The sequence below is a fragment of the Tupaia chinensis genome, unplaced genomic scaffold (genome assembly GCF_000334495.1).
Source record: "Tupaia chinensis unplaced genomic scaffold, TupChi_1.0 Scaffold000182_1, whole genome shotgun sequence".
NCBI classification, from domain to species: domain Eukaryota; kingdom Metazoa; phylum Chordata; class Mammalia; order Scandentia; family Tupaiidae; genus Tupaia; species Tupaia belangeri.
Genome location: NW_006159657.1, coordinates 2,916,419 through 2,933,293, shown reverse-complemented (window position 1 = coordinate 2,933,293; position 16,875 = coordinate 2,916,419). Strand labels below are relative to the sequence as shown.

The window sequence follows — 16,875 nt, the reverse complement described above, 5'->3', positions numbered from 1 at the left end:
TTTTTTTTTTTTTTTTTTTTTTTTTTTTTTTTTTTTTTTTTTTTTCTTGCTGTAGAGCACGTGTGCTCACCAGAAAGCCAGAGAGAGAGAGACAAAAAATGAGAAATCACCCCCCTGGGAGGTTGGCCATGCTGCAATCCCTTTCCTCTTGGGATCTTGGGCACGCATGAACATGCGCCTGGCATGAGTTTAAGTCACTGCGTCCGGGACTCAAACCACTGTCGACTGCATGGGAGTCCAGTGACATGGCCATTACACTATCTGCTGGTCCCACTTGTTTCTTTTCTTTTCCCCTTAAGGAGTAGGTGGAATGGTTAGATACAGGAAAGATACTTGATTCTCAGTATATTTAACTGATGGTCATAAACTTCCTATAGCCAGATTGTCTCACTCACTTCTTTACATAATTTTTCTTGGATTTCTTAGACCTTTGCTCAGGATATTTTCCCAGCTGCTTGCCTTTGATGATTTATTTCTGCCTTTAACTTCTTTACAGCACTTACTATCTCACTTGGCAAGTTACTCTTTTTTTTTTTCCTTTATTTAATTCTTTAAATTTGACCAGAGAGAGAAAGGGAGGGAAAGTGAGAAAGCAAGCCACCACGTCCAGTACTTGAACCAGAGTTGACCATGTGGGAGTCCAGCACCTCAACCACCATGCCACCTGCTGGCCCCAGCCAGTTATTCTGTTATGCCTTGCTGCTTCCTCTTATACTAAGGATATATTTTCGCAGAATGTGTAGACCTAAGAAATTCATTTAAACCTTTTATTCCACCCCCCTTGGTAATTAATGTAATAGTGCACATTTGTTTACTCCTTTTGGTTTGCTCCCCGTTTTCTGTTTCAGTTCTTAAGAATTATGTTTGTGGAGACCAGCAGATGGTGTAATTGTTACATCCTGGACTCCTACATGTTCGACTGCAGTTCGAGTCCCACACTCGGTTGCTGTGTGTGTGTGTGTGTGTGTGTGTGTGTGTGCGCGCGTGCCCCAAATTCCGAAAGGATTCTGTAGAAGAAGGGATTGTGTGGTGTGGCCATCCCCCCAGGGGGAGGGGTGATTTCTCGCTTTCTGTCTCTCTGGTGGGCACAAACATCCTACAGCAAAAATCTCTATCTTCTTGACTACATGGGAGTCCAGCAACATAACCATCACGCCATCTCTTGGCCCCGATTCTGTTTTATTTTAACTCTTGTTATATCCCAAATGTTAATTGATATTTTGAGCTTTGGATATTTGTATAATTTACCTGAATCTTGAATCTTTTCCCTGTACCACTGTAAACTAGACATAGAGAGTTGTTTTTGTTTTTTAATTTGCTATATGTCATATGTGCTCTCTGGAGAGAAAAAAAGAAATCACTCTTCAGTCAAAGCGGCTATGCTGCAATCCTTTCTCCTACATTTTTCTTTCAGGATTTTGGGCACACACACTGGCATGTTTCTCAAGTCTCCAAATCAGTGACTTGAACCATGCATGGTCATATGGGATCCAGCTGCCTTAACCACTAGCCACCTGCCTGGCCCCAAACTAAATACATTGTTAATGTTTTCAATCCAGTATTTGCTTAAATAGCATGAATGATGGTTATTAGAGTGACAATAAGTATTGTGTGTTCTATGTAATATAAAATGTCCATACTGTTTGTAATGTTACTCCTTGGATTTTTATGTATTTCACAGGCCCTTGCCTAATAGTATTCGGACAGATTTAGCAGAAATTTGTTTGTTTACCAAGGATGAACCCAATTCGACTCCTGAAAAGACAGAACGTTTCTATAGACAGCTTTTGAATAAGCATGGAGTTAAAATCATTTCTCAGGTAGGAGGGTTAATATTTTAAATCATTTAGAAGACTTAATTTAGTAGAAGTGATAAGTAATACATTACTAGTACATTTTCTAGTATTTTTTTTAATTTCTTTTTGTGTGTGTGTGGCTAGAGGGCACATGCAGTGCAGAGGGGAAAGGTGCTAAGGAAGCACTCCCCGTGGGAAATGGTCACAGTGCAGTTCCTTCTCCCCATCTCTCCTTCCTTTCAGGATTTTCAATATGCATGCATGTGTGCCTGGTGTTTCTCAAGCTGCTGGGTTTGGACTTGAACTGTGGGGGCAGCCACGTGGGGGATCTGGCTTCCTTAACCACCAAGCTATAGAGCCAGCCTGTTTTTTGTTTTTTGTTTTTTTGTTTTCTTTTTTTTTTTTTTTTTAATTTAAATCTTCGTTGCTTTAGATAGAATGTATTCCATATTGCCTGTGACAGAGGAGCTTTGATTTCTTGACCTAAATGTATACTTCGGTAACATCCAGATTTTAAGAAAGTTGCTTATTATGTCATGCTCTGTGCTTCTGGAGCATCCTCTGTTGACCTCTGACTCTCCTTGCTTTGTCATTACTGCACTTGTCTTTATTATTCTCTTGGACGTACACACCTTTAGCTGGGACTTTCCTCGTTTATCCCAGTATTCCGAGCATTTAGCATCATCCCTGGCATATTTTAGGTGCTCACATGTTCACTGAACTGTGAGGTCCAGGACACTTACATTTTTAAATATTAATACAAATTGCTACTTAAATGTTTTTTCATGTCTAGGTTCTTGACCTTTTTTGTCCTTTTTACTGTTTTCTAGATTATTCCTTTCCAGACTTTGAAAAAGGAGTATAAAGCCTATGAAGCCAAGCTTCGCCTACTGAGTAGTTTTGACTTCTTCCTCACAGATGATAGGATCAGGCGGCTCTTACCATCGCACCTTGGGAGGCATTTCTATCAAAGGAAGAAGTAAGTTTCTTAATAGTGCCTGAGAGTTAGCAATGTGGAGTTCTTAGGTGTATGTGCATTGTGTCTGAATGCCTGCATTTTTTTTTATAGAGTTCCAGTAAGTGTGAACCTTCTGGCCAAGAATTTATCAAAAGAGATCAATAGTTCTATAGGTGGAACCATATTAAACATCTCGAAAAGTGGTTCTTGCAGGTAGGTAAAATGCTTTTGTAAAAATGTGCCTCTCTTAATATTGTGTTTAATAATGATCGTATAAACTTTTTTAGTTTTTTTGTTTTGTTTTTGTTTTTGAGAGGTTTTTGCTATAGGGCACATGCACTCACCAGACAGAGAGAGACAGAAAGTGAGAACTCACCCCCTGGGGGAGGATGGCCATGCCACAATCCCTTCTCTTCCATTCTCCTCTCAGGATCTTGGGCACACACATACCATGCCCAGTGTGAGTTTATGGCACCAGGTTCAGGGCTCGAACCCTGGTCAACTACATGGGAAACCAGCGACATAGCCATTACGCTGACTGCTGTTCCCTAAACTTACTTTTTTAAATAATTATTTTTTCATTCATTCGTTTGTTCATTTGAAGTAAGAAAACTGCCAGGTCTAGGACTCGAACCTTGGTCAGCGATGTGGGAGTCCAGTGCCTTAACTACCACACCACCTGCCAGCCCCATATCGTATAAAGTATTTTAACAGATAGTGTTAGTGAAACCAGATCCTTATGCTCATCACATACAATGATTTAATTCTCTTTGACACTATAGTCCAGTAGAACTTTTTTAAGAATTATTTTATTTGACTATGTATTTTATGTATTTATTTTAATTTAACCAGAGGAATGTGGGGGATGAGAAAGCAAGCTACCAAATTCAGGACTTGAACCGCATCAGCCAAGTACAAGTCTAGCATCTTAACTACCACGCCACCTGCCGGCCCCAAGAACAATGGGGAGGATGGCCACACTGCAATCCCTTCTCCATTCTCCTCTCGGGATCTTTGGCACTCATGCACACATGCCCATCTATCCAGAGATACCCCAGCAGTCTGTTTGTAGCTAGTAGTCACACACAACGGAAATAGGACCCCAGAGCTTTCTTGGCTATGGTCACAGGGAGGCCAGCTCTCAGTATAGTGTTTCTGGGTAGAGTAGAGCAGAGTGTGGCTGGGCCAGACAGCTGAACTCTGGCGCTGCCTTTTGCTGTAGGTGGGAACCCGTAATTGGGTGTAATTGAGTAGCTGAGGAGAGTTGGTCACTGGACGTGGATCCCCACTCCTTGGTCATAGGATGGTGTCAGAGTAGTGACTCCTGGCTCATGGGCTCAGTGAGGAGCTGGAGGAAGGGGACGACAGTACCATGAAGATAGCTAAGAAGTAGCAGTCGCCTTTCACTGTTGTTTTCCCAGTCCAGACACAAAACATAAAGATAGCTGTGGACAACTAAGAAAAAAATCTGAATTTTTCATCTTCTCCCATTTCTTTCTCTAGCACAATAGTTTGTTTTCTTCCCTTTTTCGCTCTTTCCCCCTTTTTGTGTTTTCCCCTCTTCCTTCTTGCCATGTCTCTATCTGGTGAGCCACAGGTATGCTGGTAGTCAGGTGGCAGGGCTTGAGTTTTTGGCTGACGGGAAGCAGAACCACAGCACATCCTATTCTCATCTTCCAGACACTCAACCAACAGCAAGCCTGCCTTTTGGCTCCCATGGTGGGGAGAGCAGAGCTGGTAAGGCAAGGCAGACCCACAGTGCTGAGCCCTTCTGGGCTTCCTGCTTTGCTTCAATCTGCATAGTGCGTCTACTGAAGGGGTAGACTTGTTCTTGGCCAGAAAATACTACTCGGCAGGGAATAAGGATGATTTATGTCAGAAGGTACTAGCAGAGTCAGGGCAAAGATGGCAGGTGACATGGAGTTTCTAGGGTGAAGGTAGCATCTCTGGCCCTGCTCACTGCCAACTGAACTACCCGGCCTCACACAGTTAGGTACCAGCTGCTTTTTTTTTTTTTTTTTTTTTTTTTTTTAACTTTATTTATTTGCTCATTTTTATTTTACCGGAGCCAGCAGTAGGGGATAGTGAGCCAGCAGGTGCAGGATTCAAGCCACAGTTGTCCGCGTGGGAATCCAGCACCCTTAACTATTATGCCACCTGCCAGCCCCAGTACCAGCTTTTAAATATCCTCCTCATGGGGCTGGAAGGTGGCATGGTTGTTAAGGCGGCCGGACTCCCACATGGCTGACCACAGTTTGAGTCTTGGACCTGGCAGCTTGCTTTCTTACTTTGCTTCTCTCTCTCTGTCTCTCTCTGTTTAACTTCAAAATAAAATGAAATAATGACAATGAATACAATTAAATAAAAAATAAAAAAATAAATATCCTCCTCGTGGCATGACATTTTATTTCAGGTAGAGGAAAGTTCTAGAACTTAAAAAGATAATCTTCCTTTAGGCCAGCCAATGGGTGTTATTTAAGGCACTGGATCCCATGTGGCCTACTCTGCGGTTCAAATCCTGGTACCAGCAGTTAAGTATATGTGTGCATGGCCAGAATCCTGAAAGGAGAATGTGAAGGAGTTGGAATTGCATGGTGGCCACCTCTGTGGGAGTGATCTCTCATTTTCCCCTATCATTTCTCCAGGAAGTACACACACTCTATGACCAAAAAAAAAAAAAAATCTTTAAAAAAGAGTGGAAGAGATTATCTGCCTCTAAATTCTCTCACATACTGGGACCAGCAGTTAGCATAATGGCTATGTCACTGGACTCCCACGTAGTCGACCGTAGTTCACGTCCCGGACTCGGTGGCTTAAAACTCACGCCAGGTGCGTGTGCGTGCATTCCCAAGATCCCGAGAGGAGACTGGAGGAGAAGGGATTGCAGCGTGGCCATCCCGCCTGGGGGGTGATTTCTCGCTTTCTGTCTCTCTGCCTCTGTCTGCCTGGCGAGCGCACGTGCCCTATAGCAAAAACCTCTCAAAAAAAAAAATTCTCACATACCTGCCTGTGTTCTATTTTAAGGGAGAAAAAGGTTTTTTAAATATTTTTTGTCTGGTTCTATATTCAATTTCAGCACTATACGCATTGGTCACACTGGAATGCAGGCCCAGCACATCGTTGAAAATGTTGTTGCTGTCACGAAAAGGCTTTCAGAAAAATTGCCAGAGGTACAGCATTGCAAGTGCATCATTTGGTTTGCATTTAAAAGAATCAGCATGTGTGTATAAATGTTGTTATTTTCTTCATTTCAGAAATGGGAGAGTGTGAAACTCTTGTTTGTGAAAACTGAGAAATCGGTTGCCCTTCCCATCTTCTCCTCGTTTGTCAGCAGTCAGGATGGAGCCAAAAGAATATCCACTCCTACTCAGAAGGAAAAGAAAAAAGTGAGTAGAATTTTAAATATTGGACAGGCTTAATGATTATGGTTGTAAACCTGGCCCCTAGAAGAGAACTCAGTGGCCATCCCTCCCTGCCTTTAGGTGTCTTATATTAGTTCCCAATAGTCATGGTCTTGGGGTCATCATTCCACTTTATGTATGAGACTAGTTCATATTGGTGTGAAAAAAGAACATTAAGATAAAAATAACTTGTGTTTATCGATACCATAGACATTTTCATTTCTATCTGCCTTAAAAGGGCTTTGGGAGGGAGCTGGCAGGTGGTGTGATAGTTAAGGGTGTTGGACTCCCACATGGCCAACCATGGTTCGAGTCCTGGACCTGGCAGCTTACTTCCTCCCATTTCCTCTTTCGTTCTCTGTCTCTGTCTCTCTCTGGTCAGATTAAATAAATAAAATTTAATAATTCTTTTAAAAAGAGGGAAGTTGGAGGGGCCTGTACATAGGCAAAGAGGAGCAAAGGGAAAAGAAAGAAGCTAAAATTTAGTCCTTTTTTTTTTTTTTTTAAACTTGACCAGAGAAGGGGCCAGCAAGTGGCATGGTATTTAAGGGCACTGGACTTATATACATGGTTGAGGTTTTTCGCTATAGGGCGCGTGTACTCGCCAGACAGACAGAGATATAGAGACAGAAAGCGAGAAATCACCCCCCAGGGGGGATGGGCATGCCGCAGTCCCTTCTCCTCCATTCTCCTCTCGGGATCTTGGGCATGCACGCACACGTACCCGGCGTGAGATTTAAGCCACTGGGTCCGGGACGCGAACCACTGTCGACTATGTGGGAATCCAGTGACCTAGCCAGTACGCTAACTGCTGGTTCCCCTTACATAGCAGTTTAAGTCGTGGACTTTGCTGCTTGCTTTCTCACTTGCCCTTTCTCTATGTCGCTGGTCAAATTAGAACATGATGATAACAAATGGAATTTTAAAAATAAATAGTTATTTAAAGAAGAAAAAGAAATTTGACCAGAGTGAGTGGAAAGGAAAGTCAGAAAGCAAGCCACCAGATCCGGAACTCCAACCACAGTTGACCATGTGGGGGCCCAGCACCTTAACCACCATTCCACCTGTCAACCCCTTTATTAACTAATCTTACATATGGGCAAAATGTAGGGGTTACAGTAAATTAATAGATATCTCTTGATTTGAGTTTATAGGGGGATTTTGTTTTGGGGTATTTTTTGTTTTTAGGGTTTTTTGGTTTTTTGTTTTTTACTTTTTTATTTTTATTATTAATTTGCTGTAGGGCATGAGTGCTCACCAGAGAGAGTGAGCGAGAGGGAAAGTGACAAAGCAAGCCGCCAGGTCCGAGACTCAAACTGCAGACAGCCCTGTGGGAGTCCAGTGCCTTAACCATCTTGCCAGGTGCTGGCCCCTGGGTTTATAGATTTTTCATGCTACTAGAACTCAAAAAAAAAAAGCCAGAGAAAATTGAATTTTTTTGCTTATAGACTGATCTCTTAGTTGCTAACTTTATCTCTTTTTTATTGCTATTTTTACATTTTTCCACATTTATTTTATATATCCAAAAAACTTTTACTCATACTCCATAGTTCTTGACAGTTAATATCTTTAACCATGTTCATCATATCCAATGAGTCTCCCCAATGAAATTCTTTTGTTTTTAAGTTTTATTTTTTTTCAGAAGAGAGACAGGCAAAGAGAGAGCGGCATCCCCAACCAGGTCCTCAAACTACCATCTACCCCCAGTGTTAGCCGTCTTGAATCATCACACATGTAGGTACACCCAGCCTGCTCAGGAAGGTCCAGGGTCATGAACCCAGGACCTCTCTCCTGTGGATCTAGTTAAGCTACTGATGTGCGCAGCAAATAATCTTTCCATAGTTTATCTTAATTTTTTTTCTATAATTGCCATATAGTGTTTACCCTTGGCAGAGAGAAAAATGGAGAAAACATCCCTGATGGGGTGTGGTCATGCTGCAGTCCCTTCTCTGTTACTGTATCCTGTCAAGATTTTGGGCACACAGGCACTTTGACTTGACATGTATTTTCAAGCCACCGGGACTAGTATTCACCTGGACAATTGGCCATGTGGGATCTTGCTCCCTTAACCACTGTGCTATAGGGTTGACCCATAGTTTGTCTTAGTTCTTTACACATACTAAACATAGTGCTCTATAGATGTCTAATAATCCAAATAGTAGAAATCAAATATTATAGTTAATCTGTACCTACTGGTTCTTTATTATTATATTTGAGATTTTATTTATAGAAATAATTTAATGTGTAGAGTCAGTATAACTTTTTGCAAAGTGTTTGCATTTACTTCTGCCCAGTACCTTGGAAGTATTCCAAGTACAGGACCGTCTTAAACATGTATAAGGCTGGAGGTTCCCTACTGACTCACACCCAACCCAGGCAGTAAGTCTGTGAGAGCCCCATCTCCTGTTCATTCATATGCTGAACATATACAGGCTGGGCTCCCAGCTTGTTGTAAGCAGGGTTTTCTCCTAGAATTCCTCCCTGGTATGTACCCTGGGGCTTGATGTATCTTCTCTTCAAATCCTCATCTGAGTCCTATATAACTGTTCAAGCAAAGGTTAGGGATCAGCTATAATCTGAGGACAAGGATCTCTTCTCTGCTCACATATCTCTGTGGATCTTCATTTCTTACCGTGTAATCAGCTCTTAAGTGTTTTAAGTGGGAGTAAAAATATTTTTCCTTAAAAATATCTTACGTGGTGGGAGCAGGGCTGCTGGCGGGTGGCATGGTGGTTAAGGGCACTGCTCCCACGTGGCCAACTGTGGTTCAAGTCCTGGACCTGGCAGCTTGCTTTCTCACTTTCCCTTTCGCTCTCTGGTCGCATTAAAACACAATAACAAATAAATAGTTCTTTTTTAAAAAGAAAAATAAAATCTTACCCTGCGGGGCCAGTAGGTGGCGTGGTGGTTAGGGCACTGGGCTGCCATGTGGCTGAACATGGTTCAAGTCCCAGACTTGGTGTTTCGCTTTCTTGCTTTCCCTCACTCTGTCTCTCTCTGATGAGGCACTCTATTAAAAATTAAAATAAAAATATCTTACCCTACTTTTTTAACCTCGTTTTTAATTTATTCATTCATTTCTTTCTTTACTTAAATTGACCAGAGAGGGACAGTGTGTGTGAGAGAATAAGAAAGCAAGCCTCCAGGTCCAAGACTTGAACCACGGTTGGCCATGTGAGAGGCCAGCACCTTCAACCACCTCACCACCTGCCGGGCCCTATTACCGTGCTTTTTCACTTACTTTGATTTGGTGGGTGATCCAGAATAACATGATCTGCTATTATTGGAAGCAGGACGTCTTGAGTTTTTTGTCATTTGTCAGCAGATTCATAGATGGCCTTACTTGGTATTGGAATAAATTGTTGGATAAAGTGGACTTTGAATACTGTTGTAAGTTTCATTCAACAGTATTGTGATAACAAAAGAGGACTTCTAGCTATGTAGACATTGTACTATTTTAATTTTCAGCCACAACAGTGGTGGGGGGGGGGTTGATGTTTATTTATTTATTTTTGCCATAGGGTGTGTGCACTCGCTGCCAGAGAGAAGGAAGGTGACAAATCACTGCCCCGTGTTCCCCTCTCCCCATGGGGGCTGGGGGTGGCCACACTGCATTCCCTTCACCATTTACCTCTCGAGATTTCATGCACAGACACGCATGCACACAGCATTTTATTTTTAGAATTATTTATTTACTTTTTAAAACAAATTAACCAAGGTGGGCTGAGAAAGCAAGCTGTGAAGTCTGAGGCTCAAATTGCAGTCAGCCACGTGGGAGTCTGGTGCCCTAACCCCGTACCACCTACCAATCCCTCCTAGTGAATTTTTTAAGCTGCCAAGTCCAGGACATAAACCACAGTCAGCCATGTGGGACCCGGTGCCTTAACTACCATGCCACCTGCTGACCCCAAGATTATTTTTTGTTAAAGAGTTATTTATTAGGGAACCAGCAGTTAGTGTAATGGCTATGTCGCTGGACTCCCACGTAGTCGACCGCGGTTCGCGTCCCAGACCCGGTGGCTTGAAACTCACGCCGGGCACGTGTGCATGCGTGCCCAAGATTCCGAGAGGAGAATGGAGGAGAAGGGATTGCGGCATGACCATCTCCCCTGGGGGGTGATTTCTCGCCTTCTGTCTCTATGTCTCTGTCTGTGTGGCGAATAGTGAAAACCTCTTAAAAAAAAAAAAAACGGTTATTTATTAGGGCTGGTAGGTGGCGTGGTAGTGGAGGGCGCTGGATTCCCACATGACTGACGGTGGTTCGAGTCCAAGACCTGGCAACTTGTTTTGTCGCTTTACCCCTCTCTCTCACTCTGTCCCTCTTTGATTAAATTAAAATAAAGAAAGTTAAATGAGATGATTTTTTTTTCAAAGTTATTTATTTTGGCACCAACAGATGATATGGTTTTATCACTGGACTCCCACGTAGTCAATTGCAGTTAAGAGTCCTGGACCCAGTGACTTAAACGCAGCACTGGGCACATGTGCATGCGTGACCAAAATCACAAGAGGAGAATGGAGAAGAAGGGGTCCAGCTTGACCATCCACCCTGAGGGGTGGGATTGATTTCTTGCTTCCTGTTTCTCCGGCAAGCACATGTGCCCTATAGCAAAAATCTCTCTCTTTTTTAAAAAAATAATTAGCTTTATTATTATGTGTGGGAAATTTCTTGCCAGCCCCCAAGGTTATATTTTTACTCTTTTTAAATGAGATTGACTTTCACAACATCTTTAACTAGATTCTTGGGTTTTTTTGTTTGTTTTTAAAGATCTTTTAAAAAATATTTAATAATTTTAAAAAAATTTATTCATCATTATCATTTTTCAGTTTGACCATAGAGAGGGAAAGTAAGGAAGCCAGGTCTAGGGCTTAAACCGTAGTCCACCATATGAGAGTTGAGCATCTCAACCTCAATGCCACCTGCTGTCCAAAAACAGAATTCTTGAGATAACCAGATTCCGAAATCCTAGTAGATAGTTTACTACATAGAATGTGTCTTTTGCCATGAATCATAAACAAAGTGGAATTGAGATACAAGTGCTGGTAGTGGAGTTCGTTCTCTGTAGAGGTCAAGACCCCTTGAGAGAACTAAGGTAGTCAGAACTGCGAGTTTTAAATCTATGCTGTTGGTTTATCAACAGAGGTATTCTCTGCTAAACTTACACTTGGTGTTTTTTTGGTAGTTGGGAAAGGAGAAACACAGAGGAAAAGAATATGAAAAACAGAAGAAGAAAAGGAAGAAAAACAAAAAGATAATGCAAGAGGGTGGTAAGGCTGCATCAGTCGGAACTAAAGATGATGTAGCACCGAAAATTGCTGGTGCTCCAGTGAGTAATTCTGGACCCCAGAAAGGAGCGAATGCAAAACAGGAGAAGACTGGCCAACGGAAAGCCAAATTGAAACTGAAAGATGAACCTGAAGATGAAATTCCACAACTTGTACCAATAGAAGAAACTCCAGCTAAAGGAAATGTAGAGGTATATTTACTGTTTCTGACGGGTCGGTTCTGAGGTCACAGTAGGCACTGCTGAGTGATGAATGATCAGAAGTTGTAGGGTAAGGACACGAAGGTAGTCAGCATCATTTATTTTATCCTTTTAAATGTTGGAGTAATGTAGAGTAACTCTGTACTTGCTCAAGAGGCACCCCACTGTATAATTAGAAGAAACATTGCTCTTGAAATTAAAGGCAGACCAGGACAGAATTTGGACTTCAGGGGTCCATTTCTGAAGTTGAGTTCTCAGTTGACATGTAATTAATCGTGGTAAATATACAATAGCAATCTTGAGTTTGGGATCCTTCCTCTAAAATATTTAACCCCATGCCCCATTCCTTGATTGTTTTTTTTAACTGTTAAGAATTTTATTTGATGTATCTGCTTAGGACATGTTTACTCACGGGGAGGGGAAGAGTGAGAAAATAAGCCACCAGGTCCAGGACTTGGACCACAGTTGGCCGTTTGGGAGTCCAGTACTGTGACCATCATTCTAACTGGTGCCCCACCCCAGTTTTTTGGGTTTGTTTGTGTTTTGGGTTTTTTTTTTTTCCTCTCTCTGCCATTTTTCTATTCAGTTGTATCCATAATCATCACTATTCAGCTTGACTAGAGAGAGTGCATAAGCCACCAAGTCTGGGATTCACACTGCGGTTGGCCATGTGGGAGTGCAGTGCCTGACCCATCATACCACCTGCCAGCCCCTCCAGTTGTTTTTGTTTGGTTGGGTGGTTGTTTTGTTTTTTTTTTTTTAATTGTTCATTTAATGTTATTTATTATTAATGTGTTATAGGGCACATGCACTCACCAGAGGGGGGGGCAAAGTGAGAAAGCAAGCTACCAGGTATGGGACTTGAACTGTGGTTTGCCATGTGGGATTCCAGTACATTTAACTTCCACACCACCTCCTTGCCCCCCAGTTGGCTTTTATACAAAAGTTTGGGGACCCCTTGCCTAGCCCCCATGCAAGGAGTTTATCGCTGAAGGTGAAGAGTCCCCCAGCTGTGTGCTCCCAGTGTCTGCTTCCAGAAGTCACTCCCCTCGCCTATTGGGAAAAATGATTTTCCTCTGGTTGGGGCAGGGAAACCTCCAGAGGCCTTTTTGCTGTCCTTACTAATGGAAAGCGCTGCCTTTCAAAATATCTGAGGCAAAAAAAAAAACCATTCCTTATCTCATCCTGCTCAGGTGTATTTGGGGGTGGTGGGGGCAGGGGGGGTAACTGATTAAAACAGTAATTTTGCTGAATCAAGTCATCAGGTTTGGGCATTTTTATTGTGTTTTCAGATTTATCTTCTGTTTTCTAGATGCAAACACATGGCACAGAAAAGACGTCTCCAAAAAAGAGGTCTGGTCCCAGCACGTCTCGTGGGAAGAAAAGAAAGATTTTGCCAGCTTCAGAGACTCCAAGCACTGCAGAGCCTGAGACTCCAAGTAAAGGCCTGGGCAAGAAGCCAAAAATTGAAGAGATAGAAAAAGAAAGAACCTCTTCCCTGGGGAAAAAAGACCCAAGACAGACTCCAAAAAAGCCAGGGGCCAAGTTCTTTGCTACTCCTAGCAAATCTGCAAAGAAAGCTCCCCAAACCCCCAAACAGTGCCCCCCCAAACCCCAAGTGCCCCAGTCAACCTAACATGAGTAAATAGGAGGAAACATAGTGCACCTTAAGTGTGCTTGGTCCAGACCGCACTATAGTCCTACCAGGCCTGGAAGTTGATATGCTTATAAACCTCCACAGGTGACTCTTGGTGTATGTTCCAGGGTATAAGAGGTTTAAAGTGAATTCTATTTTTAAATTGGTCTTTGTGCTTGCTTATGTAATAGAAGGAAAGTAAAGTGTTTCTCTTTGTGTTTTTCATTAAAAATACAAGTTGTTTTTATGTACGCTGTTGCCATTCCAGATTTCTCAGTGTGACTTGAATGCCTATAATGTGACCCTTTGCCGTCTGCACTAAAGCATTTATCTGCATAGGCTCCATTACATTTGTGAGTGCAGACATTGCTGCTGCAGGTCTTGGTGGTCAGCGAAGCTGCTGCATCACTGAGTTAGCATGATGTGGGAGGGAAAGTAATTGTGGGTGAGCACAGAGGACCTAGAATAGATCCTGCCTGCTGGAGGCCAGAACTCCTGTCTTTCACAAGCCTTCCCATCCTCTTTTTTACTCTGCACACAGACTTAATTGTATGGAGCAACTTTAAGATAAAAGCTTGGGAAAGTAGTTAGGGTTTTTGGAACTGTTAAGTATTCTGAGGCAATAAATGACTACAAATACTTGGCCTCTTGATGGATTTAAATTGGGGTACACGTCCTTAGTAGTAAGGGATGGAGGGAATGCTTGCTTACCTGGAAAAGGCTGAGTGATGTATGTGGTCCAGAAAAAAAGTAGTGAAACATAGAATAAAAAAATTTTTTGGAATTATTTTACTTCAGTTATTTATTTATATTTTAATTTGACCAGAGAGGGACAGTGAGTGAGAGAGAGGGAAAATGAGAGAGCAAGCTGCCAGGTCTGGGACTCAAACCATGGTCAGCCACATGGCAGTCCAGCACCCTTAAACACCATACCACCTGCCAGCCCCAAGAATAAAATCTTTACAGGTCTAAGTATGAACTCTAAGATGAGGTTGTTCTAAAAATAATGTGTAGGGATTTTTTTTTTTTTTTTTGAGAGGTTTTCGCTATAGGGCACGTGCGCTCTCCAGAGAGACATAGAGACAGAAAGCAAGAAATCACCCCCCAGGGGGAATGGTCACGCCACAATCCCTTCTCCATTCTCCTCTCAGGATCTTGGGCACGCATGCACATGCGCCCGGCGTGAGTTTTAAGCCACCAGGTCTGGGACACGAACCTCGGTTGACTACGTGGGAGTCCAGTGACATAGCCATTACGCTAACTACTGGTTCCCTCTTTAGGATTCTTAACATCAGTGTTCATAAGGGATATTGGGCTAGCGGTTTTTTGTTCATGTGTATGTATGTTTGCTTTTTTAAGAATGGTTGTGCTCACCAGAGAGAGGGAAAGAAATCATGCCATCTCAGCTCTAGGGATGGCTAATCTGCAATCCCCTCTTCATTCTCCTCTTGGGATTTTTGGGTTTGCACGCACATGAACCTGATAGGATTTTTTAAGCCACAGTCAGCCATGTTGAGCCCTTTAACCACCACTTCACCTGCTTACCCCCAAGGCTGTAGTTTTCTCAAGTATCTTCATATATCAACAGAATTTTGGAGGACCAGCAGGTGGCATAGTGGTTACATTTCTGGACTCCCACATGGCTAACTGCTGCAGTTCAAGTGCTGAACCCAGAGGCTTGAAATTCATGCTGGGTGTACATATGTGCATGCCCACCCAAGATCCTGGGAGGAGGAGGGATTGCAGCATGGCCATCTCCCCTGGGGTGGGAGGTGATTACTCACTTTCCCTCTCACCGGGTCTCTCCACCAAGTGCTTGCTCCCCAAGGCAAAATCTCTTTAAAAATAAATTATTTTGGTTTTAGAGATTTTTGCTGTAAGGCTTGTGTGCTCACCAAAGAGAGAAAGTGAGAAATCACCTGTTGGGGGGATAGCCACACCACAGTCCCTTATTCTCTTGGAATTTTGGGGCGTGCACACACATGCCCAGCGTGGTTTTAAGCCACTGTGTCTGGGACTCAAACCACAATTGAGTGCATGGAAGTCCAGCGATGTAACCATTACACGGTCTGCTGGTCCCAATAGAATTGTCTTTAATGCTTGGCTCCCAAAAGAGGGGGGAAATGGCACCAGCCCTTTAATTCCCCTAGAGATCACTTCGGAATGGGAGAGGTTTGCAACTGTGGCCACCCACTAGCCCCTCTGATCAGAAGCAGCAGTCAGTGGCACAAGCTGTTGCCCCTGTACTGCTTTCCTGGAGGCTACATGGCCAACAACAGGTTTGGATCCCAAATTGACCTAAATATGCCAGGTATGTGCACACCTGGGATCCTAGATGGAGGCTGGGGAGACAGGATCACAATAGCATGAGGCCCTGTCTAGGGTGCCTATCTCACTCTCGCTCTCATTCTTTCACTCATGAAGTAAATCATCTTTAAAGAAGAAACAGGCCAATTCCACAGCCTGGTAGTTAAAGCAGCCAGATTTCACGGGACGAACCCCTTTGAGTCCTGGACCTGACAACTTGAGAAACATGCCAGGCGTGTGTGTGCATGTGTACCCAAAATCCTGTGAGGAGGCAGAGAGAAGGGATTGCGGTGTGATCATCTCCCATCAGGAGACTTTTCCTTTTCTTCTCTAGCAAAAACAAAAACCAGGGACCTGCAGGTGGCGTGGTGGTGAAGGGCGCTGGACTCCCACATGACTGACCATGGTTCCAGTCCTGGACATGACGGCTTGCTTCTCACTTTCTCTCACTCTGTCCCTCTCTGGTCAAATTTAAATAAATAAAAGTTAAATAATTATTTCAAAACAAAAACCAGCAATCAGTGATCAGAGCACAAATCCCTACTTATTCAAGGACAGGGTTCTCGCCCACCCTGTCTCCCACCCACTGTGTGCAACCTATCCCAGGAACATGTGCACAGCTGCCTGCCAGGGGACTGGGTGGTGAGTAGCTGCCCCTGCGCTAAGAGCTGGGATTGATAGACAAACTGCACTTCACTTCCCACGCCTTCTGGAAGCTGCAAGCCTTCTGTGGACTCCAGAGTTCCAAAATAGTTCAATCAATGCTTTGTGTCCTGTTATAAATAAGGCAATTATTTTTACAAACTAACTGGTCAAAAAAAACTGAAGTAAAAAAAATTCCTGAATGTAATAATATTCAGCCATTCCACAATGTATACATATGATAAAACATGTATACCATAAATGTGTATAACTTTTTATTTGTCAATAAATAGATCCCTGAATGTGTTTGCAATGGGATTCCATTATTGTCTAGCAGGACCCTTCAGGGATTATCTTGGCTTATTTGATTGTCTTAACTAGGCTATTTTATGACTGAAGAGATGAGTTAATTTGTAGAAAACTGGTAGTAATGCAGTCATTTCCTGTCCATAGCTAAAAAAAAAGATTGCTGTTAACGACAGCACAAATTATTTGTTTCTTGAAGCCAAAAACATTTCTGTAAGTCAGATCCTCAAACATTTTTAAATGTACTGGTTTTTCATTAAGTCAGTGTGTTAACTAAAATCTTTTATGTGTTTATTTTCATGAGTTTTTTTTTTTTTTTTTTTTTGAGGTTTTTCGCACCAGG

The 16,875-nt window shown here is 42.7% G+C and overlaps 1 protein-coding gene across 1 annotated transcript in view; it reads left to right on the top strand.

Annotated features, from left to right (window-relative positions):
• The window catches only part of RSL1D1 (ribosomal L1 domain containing 1), an 18,306-nt gene extending 4,782 nt beyond the window's left edge, over positions 1 to 13,524 (top strand). The window contains exons 3-9 of the mRNA XM_006146533.3: positions 1,682 to 1,820; positions 2,627 to 2,775; positions 2,866 to 2,967; positions 5,831 to 5,924; positions 6,009 to 6,140; positions 11,339 to 11,632; positions 12,954 to 13,524. Coding sequence (XP_006146595.2) covers positions 1,682 to 1,820; positions 2,627 to 2,775; positions 2,866 to 2,967; positions 5,831 to 5,924; positions 6,009 to 6,140; positions 11,339 to 11,632; positions 12,954 to 13,277 — 1,234 coding nt within the window. The 3' untranslated portion in view covers positions 13,278 to 13,524. The remainder of the gene's footprint in view (positions 1 to 1,681; positions 1,821 to 2,626; positions 2,776 to 2,865; positions 2,968 to 5,830; positions 5,925 to 6,008; positions 6,141 to 11,338; positions 11,633 to 12,953) is intronic.
• The last annotated feature ends 3,351 nt before the right edge of the window (positions 13,525 to 16,875 follow it).